General features: G+C 36.9%; 1 protein-coding gene across 1 annotated transcript in view; it reads right to left on the reverse strand.

The window, feature by feature from the left end:
- The window catches only part of VPS8 (VPS8 subunit of CORVET complex), a 246,405-nt gene that overhangs the window by 95,424 nt on the left and 138,973 nt on the right, over positions 1-12,008 (reverse strand). Inside the window, exon 34 of the mRNA XM_008705231.2 lies at positions 1,076-1,165. Coding sequence (XP_008703453.1) covers positions 1,076-1,165 — 90 coding nt within the window. The remainder of the gene's footprint in view (positions 1-1,075; positions 1,166-12,008) is intronic.

A 12,008-nucleotide genomic window follows, 5' to 3' on the forward strand; every position in this document is an offset into this window, starting at 1 on the left:
CTCATGCCTTCAAGTCTTTACATACCCAGAATCCTCTATTTAGAAAGTGATTCTCAACACTCTGCCTAGAAAACTGATGCCAATCACTCAGGACCCACCCTAGTCATGTCTGTGAGCTCTTGCCTGGCCTCAGTCAGTCACTCGCTCCTCTTGCTTCTACAGCACTTCTCCATGTATCTGGTGTCGCGCTTATAACCTTGCATGGTTATATAACCTTGCATGCTTCTCTCTCCCACAGGGAATATTAAAGAAAAGGCTGCATTCTTATTTGCAACCCAAGGCCTACCATACTGTGGTACATGGTGGGGCCATAATAAGTGTTTAAATTAATAAATTCCATATCTTTGTCTCTCATGCCAGCTGCCCCCCACCCCCACTGCTTTGGTTTTCATCTTGCATAGTTATCCCCTCCTACAGTTATGGGCACTTGAGGACTCTAGGTCATGCTTTATGTTGCTGTCATTGTCCTATTCCCTACCTCTATCACTTGTGGCCCTCACAACAGTGAACAAAATGCACTACCAGCACTGCAAGGATAGTGATAAGTGGAATACTAGGTTCACTAAATAGTACTTCAAACTGAGCATCTCAATATTTGACATTAATATAACTGTATTCTGGTTAGGTTAAGATTTTCCAAGAAAAATTCTAAATAGTCAGCATTACCCAATTTGAGGATAGAAGTCTGAATAAATAATAAATAACATCAACCCCAAAAAGAATAGAGCTGTAGTTCCTACAGCAAAAAACAAACAAAGAACAACAAAAAAGCGGGGGGAAATCTTCTGTGGATTACTAATTCTAGAATAAGTACAGGGTATAGTCCTAAAAATGATTCTGTGATGCTACTATTTATTAGGCAGAAAGATGAACTCCTTCATTTCCAGATGCAGAAATCATTGCGAGCACTTGCTCTCAAATATATACACACACGCACACACACAATATGTGTAGAAAATGCTTAAATGGCAACTACCTACTGAAGAAATTACTACAATCAAAAGCTCTTAGGTGGATATTCAATAATTGTCTCTCCACTAGATTTGTCTTCCCAATATATTTTTGCAAAATTTACCTGAAGTTTTTTAATGACTGTTTCAATCTGTTCAGAAAAGTGAGTGGCAACCAGCTCTGCAGCTTTACAGGGCCTCAGGGATACAAGTTCCTAAAGTGAAAGGAAAAGATAAAATGATTTTTTATGTTAAGTTTAAATAGAATTTCCATAGATGTGAAGCATGATTACCTACTTTAGTATTTTCATGAGCTTCTACACTGCATTTCAGAAGACCTCAATATAAGGTCTCAATTTAAAGGCACACTGAAAATGAACAAAATTAGAAATATGCCAGGTAAAGAATTAGATTTTGATATAAAAGGTAATTCATGCTTAGAAAATGAAAGCACTAAAACTCTGGATTTAAGCCTTGATATCTACAGGGTGAACAGAAGGAACAAAAGCTTCCCCAAATTTCCTGGCAGTGAATTTCACCCTTGAGCTTAAAGTAATAACTTGAAGCAATGAAAAAAAAGGGTACAGTTGCAATTTTTCCAGCTAAGAATTTGAAAACTTTACTCCTGATGCCTGGTAGATTTTGAAACGAGAGGTGTCCTAGAACAATTTAAGGTCACAAGTCTTAAATAAGACAAAAAGGTTGACCACTGTTTATTAACCATTATTAATAAAATTTCTATCAAATTTAAGACTTCTTTAAAGATTTTATTTATTTATTTGACACAGAGAGACAGCCAGCGAGAGAGGGAACACAGCAGGCGGAGTGGGAGAGGAAGAAGCAGGCTCCCAGCGGAGGAGCCTGATGTGGGGCTCGATCCCAGAACACCGGGATCATCAAATTTAAGACTTCCAATCTGCCCTCTCCTTGAACTTTCCTAGACATTACTGGATACTTATCTTCTTGAAACTCTCTTGCAACTTGGTTTCTATGATCTACTCTCCTATCCTTCCAATTGCATGTTTACATGGCTAAAATGCAAAGACCATCAATAGATCAATGTGGTATATTCTCAAATAAAAATGAGCAAGTTTTTGTGACTGCAACATTCATGATATATCTAATATTTCTGTGTTAGTACCTGCTCTTTAATAATAATCAGCAGACACAAGTAATTGTAGCTTATACTACTTTCATATAATACATCTCAAAACAGAGAAGGCACGACTAATGAACATCACAAATGAAAAGGGGATATTACTATCAATCTGAAGATATTAAAAAGAAATTATTATGGATTAATTTATATCAAGAATTTGAAAATTTAGACAAAATGGATAAAAGTTCCAAGAAAAATGTCATTTAATAAACTGACTTAACAATGAGAAAAACCTGCATTGATATTTAACCACTAAGGAAACTGAATGAATACTCAAAAATTGTTCCATATGAAAACTCCAGGACCAAAGAGCTTCACCGGTGAGTTCTAGCAACCATTTAAGGAAGAAATAATGCCAACATTAATTAACCTCTTACAGAGAATAGGAAACAAAACAAAACCAAAAAAAAATTTCAGCTCATTTTATGAGACTAGCAAAATTTTTGATACCTACACTCAATAGGACAATATAAGAAAGGAGAACTACAGATAAGTCTTAATCATAAACATTGATACAAACATCCTAAATAAAAACAAAGTCCAACAATATTTAAAAAGGATAATATCAGGGTCAAGTTACATTTTTTTTTAAAGATTTTATTTATTTGACAGAGATAGAGACAGCCAGCGAGAGAGGGAACACAAGCAGGGGGAGTGGGAGAGGAAGAAACAGGCTCATAGCGGAGGAGCCTGATGTGGGGCTCGATCCCATAATGCCGGGATCACACCCTGAGCCGAAGGGAGATGCTTAATGACTGTGCCACCCACACACCCCAGGATCAAGTTACATTTATCCACAGAATTCAAGGCTGGTTTAATACCAGTAAAATTCACTATACTATAGAATAAGAAAGAAAAGGTGAAAAAACTCATTTATGAAAAAACTGTTAACATACCAGAAATAGAAGACTTCCATAAAATCCTTATAGTAAACATTGTACTTATTTTGGAAATAAAAATTTTAAAAATAGCATTAACAATAGCACTGTTATGATTAAAATATGAAATTGGGACAGTCCAATGAAGAATGGAAAATCTCTATAGAGAAAATTATAACCCTTTATAGAAGCTCTTGAATAAAGGCTTATACTGTATGGTCACAGACTGGAAGACTCAATATTGTAAAGATGCCAATTAAACTTACAATAACTGAGAGATTCAGTACTATCCCTGTCACTGTCATAAGGATAAAAGAATTTTTTTTTGGTAGAACCTGACCAGCTGATAATAAAATGCATTCAAAAGTATAAAAGGTTGATAGGTGGGGAGGATGGCAGAGTAGGAGGGCCCCAAGCTCACCACTTCCCACCAATACCACTAGGTAACACCTACATTAGTGTAAATTACCCAGAAAATGACCTGAAGACCGACAGAACGAACTCTCCACAGCTAAACAGAGAGAAGAGACCCCACTGACTCCAGTAGGAAGGGTGGAGACACAGTAGGGAGCTAAATGAACCAACGGACGGACACCTCGGACACGGAGAGCAGAGAGAAACAGACTCTTGCATCAGGGAGCCTGCACGGGAAGATGAATCCCCATAACATGACTTTGAAAACCAGAGAGGCTGAATTTGTGAATTCTTATAATCAGTGGGGTTTTAAACCTGAAATTTTGAAAATCAGCAGACTCATGAGAGAGCCTGGAGCGTTAGATGAGACTGAGTCCCTGCCCTTAAAGAGACAGCACAACAAACAGTCCTGAGGAGCTATAACATAGCAGCATTAGTTTAAAAAAATGCATAGGGCATGGTGGGGGGGGGTTGTCTGCTAATCTCAGAGCATGTGCTGGAGGGGCAGGGATTGTTGGGAGACCTTTTTAGGAACAAAGGAGCTGGTGGGCACCATTTCCTTCCCCTGACCCCCCCTCTCCCCCCCAGCATAAACACACAGCCACCTGCAGGAACCGGCACAGCACCAATATTCTCTAACAAGCTTACATACACCGCCACTGCACCCCATCTCTCCTGTGGACATGCCTTCTTCAGCCAAGTCTCCATTCCAGGTCCCCTCCCACAGCAGACCCACACAAACCTTGCTAACAACATGCATCCTGCACCAGGGCACTTCAACGAATCTGACCCCTCCAACCCAGCCTGCCTCGATCCCCAGCAGCTACAAAGTTCCCACTTGCCAGTGTGGACCTTGCTAGCACTGCATGCCCCACTTCGTAGTCTCCTGCAGTTCAGTGCTACCACATCTCTGGCAAACACATGGTCTAAGTCACCTTAAGACCAAGGCAGCCCAGACTGACCCACCAACAACAAAGGGAACAAAACTCTGACCACAAAGGGCAAAAAACTATTGCAGACAACTGGAAAGGCAGCTCGACCACAACAGTAGGACGCATGCAACACCCAAAGAAGACCCACTGAAGCACCAGGTTCTGGTGAACAGGCGACATCACACCGCAGGGCATACAGGGCCTCTTCTTCATAAGGCCACTACTTTCAACAGCAGTAGACATAGCTGACTCACCGAACACACAGAAGCAGACACAGAGTTCAACAAAATGAAGAGACAAAGGAATATGTCTCAAATAAAAGAACAGGACAAAATCACAGCAAGAGAGCTAAATGAAAGAGATAACATGCATAATAGAGAATTTAAATTAGTGCTCATAAAGATACTCACTGGACTTCAGAAGAGAGTGGAGGACCTCAGTAAGACTCTTAACAAAGAGACAGAAAAGATGAAAAAGAACCAAACAGAGATGAAGAACTCAATAACTGAAATTTAAAATGTATTACATAAATAAATAGTAGACTAGAAGAAGCAGAAGAATGGACAAGTGACCTGGAGAACAGAGTAATGGAAAGCAATCAAGCTGAACAGGACAGAGGTGGGGAGAAAAAGGAAACAGACTTAGGGAATTCAGTGACGCCATCAAGAATAACATTCACATTATGTGGATTCCGGAAAAGAGAAGAAAGAGAAAAGGGTACGGGTAATTTATCTGAAGAAATAATAGCCAAAAACTTCCTGATTCTGGGGAAGGAAACAGAAATCCAGATCCAAGAGGTGCAGAGACCCCCAACATATTCAACCCAAAGAAGTCCTCACCAAGACACACAGTATTTAAAATGGCAAAAAGTACTGATAAAAAGAGAATTTTAAAAGCAGCAAGAGAAAACAGTTATGTATGAGGGAAACCACATAACACTATCACTGATTTTTCAGCACAAACACTGAAGGTCAAGAGACAGTGGCATGATATATTCAAAGGCTAAAAGATAAAAAACCCGCAGTCAAGAATACTCTATCCAGCAAGGCTACCATTCAGAATAGAAGGACAGATAAAGAGTTTCCCAGACAAACAAAAATTAAAGGAATTCATCACCACTAAAACAATCCCAAAAGAAACGTTCCTTAAGTGGAAAGACAGTAAGAGTAAGAAAAGTAGGAAACACAAAAGCATTAAAAATAAGTATATGAAAATCAGTCAAGGCATTCACAAAATAAATGGATATAAAGTATGCCACCATATACCTAAAACTTGGAAGTGAAAGGAGTAAAAAATGGGTTCAAACTTAAATGACCATCAAATTAATACATGCAGAAGATGTTATATATAAACCTAAGGTAACCACAAATCAAAGACCAGGAAAAGATATGCAAAAAATAAAGAGCAAAGAATCCAAGTATACCACTAAAAAAAGCCAACCAACCATGAAAGAAGAGAGCATGAGAGAAAGGAACAGAGAAAAACTACAAAAACAACCATACGATTAGTAACAAAAGTGCAGTAAGTAGATACTTATCAAGAATTACTTTGAATGCAAATGGACTAAATGCTCCAATCAGAAGACACAAGGTGACAGAATGGATAAAAAAACAAGACCCATCTATATGCTGCCTAGAAGAGACTCATTTCAGACCTAAAGACACATGCAGATCAAAAGTGAAGGGATAAAAAGGCATTTACCTTGCAAATGGAAGTGAAAAGAAAGCCAGGGCAGCAATACTTATATTGGACAACCAGAGTTTAAAACAAAGAGTGTAATGAGAGACAAATAAAAGACACCATCTAATTATAGAGGGAACAATCCAACAAGAAGATATGACAACTGTAAATATTTTACACCAACATGGGAGCACCCAAATACATAAAGCAGTTACTAACAAACAGATAGGAAGTCACTGATAAATATTACAGTAATACAGTACCTTAACACCTCACTTACATCAATGTACAGGATCATCCAAACAGAAAGTCAACAAGGAAATACTGGCTTTGAATGAAACACTGAACCAGATGGAAATCCATAGATCCATCCAGATATATTCAAAATACTCTAACCTAAAACAGCAGAAAACACTTTTTTTTTTCAAGTGTACATGGAACATTCTTCAGAGAGATCACAAGTTAGGCCACAATAAGTCCAAACAAATTCAGAAAGACTGAAATCATACCATGCATCTTTTCCAATCACAATGCTATGAAACTAGAAGTCAACCAAAAGAAAGAGTCTGGAATAACCACAAATACATGGAGGTTAAATAACATGCTACCAAACAATTAATGGTCAACCAAGAAATCAAAGAATAAATAAAAAAAATAAATGGAAACAGGGGTGCCCAGGTGGCTTACTCAGTTAAGCATCTGCCTTCAGCTGGGGTCATGGTCCTGGAGTCCTGGGATTGATCCCCATGTCAGGCTCCCCGCTCAGTAGGGAGCCTGCTTCTCCCTCTCCCTCTGTCCTTCCCTTGGCTCATGCTTTCTCCCTCACACTCTCTCAAATAAATAAAATCTTTAGAAAACAAAAAAATAAATGGAAACAAATGAAAATGAAAATACAGTGATCCAAAATCTTTAGGATGCAGCAAAAGTGCTCTAAAAGGGAAGTTAACAGCAATACAGGCCTACCTCAAGAAGAAAAAATCTCAAATAAACAACCTAACCTTCTACCTATAGGAGTTAGAAAAAGAACAAACAAAACCCAAAACAGCAGAAGGAAGGACATGAAGATCAGAGCAGAAATAAATGATATAGAAACTAAAAAAATAGAACAGAGAACGAAACAATGAGCTAGTTCTTTGAAACAAATCAACAAAATAAAACTTAAGCCAAACTAAAAAAAAAAAAAAAAAAAGCAGCAGGCTCAAATAAACAAAATAAAAAATGGTAGAGTAGAAATAACTGACACCACAGAAATACAAACAATTATAAGAAAATATTATGAGAAATTATATGACAACAAACTGGACAACCTAGAAGAAATGGATAAATTCCTAGAAACATATAACCTCCCAAAACTGAATAAAGAATCAATAGGAAATTTGAACGGACTGAAAACCAGCAAAGAAATTGAATTAGTAATCAAAAACTCCCAGCAAACGAAAGTCCAGGACCAGATGGCCTCACAGCTGATTTCTACCAAACATTTAAAGAAGAGTTAATACCTATTCTTTTCAAACTACTCCACAAAACAGAAGAGGAAGGAAAGCTTCCAAATATATTCTATGAGGGTATGCCAGCATTCCTTGATTCCAAAACCAGATAAAGACCCTATGAAAAAGAGAACTACAGGCTAATATCTCTGATAAACATGGATAAAAAAGTTCTCAACAAAATATCAGCAAACTGAATCCACCAATACATTAAAAAAAATCACTTACTATGATCAAATGGAATTTATTTCTGGGATGCAAGGGTGGTTCAATATTCGCGAATCAATGTGATTCATTACATCAACACAAGAAAGGATAAAACCATGTGACCATTTCAATAGATGCAGAAAAAGCATATGATAAAGTACAACATCCATTCATGATAAAAACCCTCAACAAAGTAGGTGTAGAGGTAACATATTTCAACATAATAAAAGCCATATATGGAAAACCTGCAGCTAATGTCATACTCAATAGTGAAAAACTGAGAGGTTTTCCCCTAAAATCAAGAAGTCAAGGATGTCCACTCTCACCACTTTCATTCAACATAGTACTACAAGTTCTAGCCAGAGCAATCAGACAAGAAAAAAAAAATAAAAGGGATCCAAACTGGCAAGGAAAAAGAACTTTCACTATTTGCAAATGACATGATACCATAAATAGAAAACCCTAAAGACTCCATCAAAAAACTACTAGAACTGATAAATGAATTCGGTAAGGTCACAGGATGCAAAATCAATATAGAGAAATCCACTGCATTTCTATACACTAATAATGAGGTAGCAGAAGGAGAACTTAACAAAACAATCTCATTTACAACTGCACCCAAAATAATAAAATACCTAAGAATAAATTTAACCAAGGAGGTAAAAGATCTGTACTCTGAAAACTTTAAAACACTGATAAAAGAAACTGAAGATGACAAAACAAATGGAAAGATTTTCCACATTCATGGACTGGAAGAACAAATATTGTTAAAATGTCCATATTATCCAAAGTAATCTATAGATTTAATGCAATCCCTATCAAAATACCAATAGCATTTTTCACAGAACTACAACAAATAATCCTAAAATTTGTATGAAAGCACAAAAGACCTGAAGAAGAATAAAACCGGAGGTATCACAATCCCAGATTTCAAGACATACTGCAGAGCTGTAGTCATCAAAACAGTATGGGACTGGCACAAAAACAGATACAGAATAAAGAGCCTAGAAATAAACGCATGATTACATGGTCAATTATAGACAAAGGAGGCAAGAATATGCAATGGGAAAAAGACAGCCTCTTCCTCAAATGGTGCTGGGAAAACTGGACAGCAACATGCAAAAGAATAAAACTGGGCCACTTTCTTATACCATACACAAAAATAAACTCAAAACAGATTAAGGACCTAAATATGTGACCTGAAACTGTAGAAATCTAAAAGAGAGCCCAGACGATAATTTCTCTGACGTCAGCTGTAGTAACATTTTCCTAGATATGTCTCCTGAGGCAAGGGAAATAAAAACAAAAATAAGCTATTGGGACTACATCAAAATAAAAAGCTTCTGTACAGCAAGAGAAACAATCAAAACTAAAAGACACCCTACGGAATGGGAGAAGATATTTGCAAATGACCTATCCAATAAAGGATTAGTATCAACAATATATAAAGAATTATACAACTCAATACTAAAAAACCAAATAATCCACTTAAAAATGGGGAGAGATGAACAGACATTTCTGCAAAGATTACATACAGATGGCAAAGACACATGAAAAGATGCTCAACATCACTTATCACCAGGAAAATGCAAATCAAAACAACGAGATATTACCCCACACTTGTCAGAATGGCTAAAATTAAAAAAAAAAAAACACAAGAAACAAGTGTGGGTGAGGATGTGAAGAAAAAGGAACCCTTGTGCACTGTGGTCGGGAATGCAAACTGATGCAGAAAACTGTGTGTAAGTTCCTCAAAAAATTAAAAATAGGGACACCTGGGTGGCTCAGGTCATGATTTCCAGGTCCTGCGATTGAGTGAGCCCCGCAATGGGCTCTCCACTAACTAGCAAGTCTGCTTCTCCCTCACCCTCCTTCTCTGTGATCCCTCTCGCCCTCACTCTCTCTCAAATAAATAAAATCTTTAAAAAAATACATTAAATTAAAAAAAATTAAAAACAGAGCCACCATATGATCCAGTAATTCCACTACTGGGTAGTTACCCAAAGAATATGAAAACGCTAATTTCAAAAGGTACACGCACCCCTCTGTTTACTGCAGCATTACTTACAATAGTCAAGTTATGGAAGCAGCCCAAGTGTCCACTGACAGATGAATCCATAAAGAAGATGTGGTGTGTGTATATACACAATGGAATACTACTCAGTTATTAAAAAAAAAATGAAATCTTGCCATTTGTAACAACATGGATGGAGCTAGAGAGTGTAACGCTAAGTGAAATAAGTCAGTCAGAGAAGGACAAATACTGTATGATTTCACTCATATGTGGAATTTAAGAAACAAAACAAAGAGAAAGGATACAAACCAAAAAAACTCTTCACTATAGAGAACTGATGGTTACCAGGGGGATGGGGGTTGGAGGAAGGGTGACACAGGTGAAGAGGATTAAGTGTACACTTATCACAGTGAGCACTGAGTAATGTACAGAACTGTCGAATCACTTATACTGTACACGTGAAAGCAACATAACACTGTACGTTAACTATATTAGAATTAAAATTTAAAAATAAAGTATAAAAGGCCAAGAATAGTCAATACTCTCTTAAAGATGTCAAGATTTATTCTAAAACAACAACATTTAATAGTGTGGCACTCACGCAGAGAGAGAGCAGTGAAGCAGAATAATGCTGAAAAACGGATCAAATCTACTGATCCTTGATATGCGTATGACAAAGTAGCCCCGCTGAGCAATGGGGAAAGGCAACTTTTTAAAATAACCGTTGCCGGGAAAATTGGATGTCCATACTCTAAAAATTAATTGGACACCAACCTTATACCATGTACAAGAATTGCTTTCAAGTGGACCTAAGATTCAAAGACAAAAACAAAATAAAGAAAGCTTTTAGACAATAATATAGGAGAATTTCTCCTTTAGCATAGAAGGAAAAAATTGATGATTTGACTACTTTAAAAAAAAAAAAACTTTTCTTAAAAAGAACCACAGAAAAAAGCCACAGAGTGGAAGATATTCACAACATATATCACAGAAAAAAGACTAACATCCAGGATACATGATGAACTCCTATAAATCAGTAAGTACAAGAGACATTCTAATAGAAAAATGGGCAAAAGATTTCAACAAGCACATCACAGAAAAGGAATTTAAATGGCCAATAAACAAGACTAAATCTCATTAAAGATTAAGGGATATAAATTTCAAACATAACAAAATATCATTATGCATGCACTATATTGGCAAAATTTTAAAGTCTAGCAAGGATAAAGGGCTAATGGAAAATCTCATACAATGCAGGCATCTGAAGTTTAATGTATTTATCCCAATTAACTGGCAATTACATAGGCCCTAGAGCAGAGATTATCAAACGTTAGCATGCATCAAAATCACCTGGAGGGCCTATTGAACCATACTGCTGGGCCCACCTCCAGAGTTTCAGATTCACTAGGTTTGATTCTATCAAGTTCTCTCAGCTGATGCTGTAATACTAGATTGCCCTCAAGAAATGCTGTGCTTAAGATGCATGTATAAAAATGATCGCAGATGGACCACTTTTAATAGTCAAGAATTAGAAATAATAGAAATGTTCACTAACAGTAGAAATGAATAAATTTTAATATAATTTTAAAATGGAATACTATATAAGAATTAAAATGAACCACAGCTACCTACAAAATGTACAAACTTAGAGAACTTCTTTTATGTAAAGTTCAGAAAAAGGCAAAACAAACATATGTCTTTTTAGAGATATAGGCATGTGCAGTAGCAGTATATAGAAAGGCAGGAAAGTATCAGAAAAACCACGATCCTGGGCATATTAAGGGAAGGCAAGAGAATGTGATTAGGAAAGGATACACAAGAAGTCTGGGGCATTGGAAAAAACTCAATTTCTTGATTTGGTCCTGGGATGTTTGCTTTTTTAAATGTGTTATTAAACTGCACATTTGTTTTATGCATTTTTTAGGATGTTTTCTATATTTCAAAATGAAAACTATTTTAAAAGATTTATTTATTTATTAGAGAGAGAGACAGACAGTGCACATGTGTATGAGCAGGGTGAGGGGGAGGAGGGAAGGAGAGAATCTCAAGCAGATTCCCTGCTGAGCGCAGAGCCTGGCACAGGGCTCCATCTCATGACCTTGAGACCATGGTCCGAGCTGAAATCAAGAGCTGGATGCTCAACTGACTGAGCCACCCACACGCCCCAAAATGAAAAATACTTTAAAAAATCTAATGAAACATGTTTTGTCCATATTGGAAAAACCACTGAAACTAGAGATTCTCTACCTGGAATCCACAGAACCAATCTAAGAATAGCTTTTAGGTG

The sequence above is a fragment of the Ursus maritimus genome, unplaced genomic scaffold (assembly GCF_017311325.1).
Source record: "Ursus maritimus isolate PB19 unplaced genomic scaffold, ASM1731132v1 scaffold_4, whole genome shotgun sequence".
NCBI lineage: Eukaryota > Metazoa > Chordata > Mammalia > Carnivora > Ursidae > Ursus > Ursus maritimus.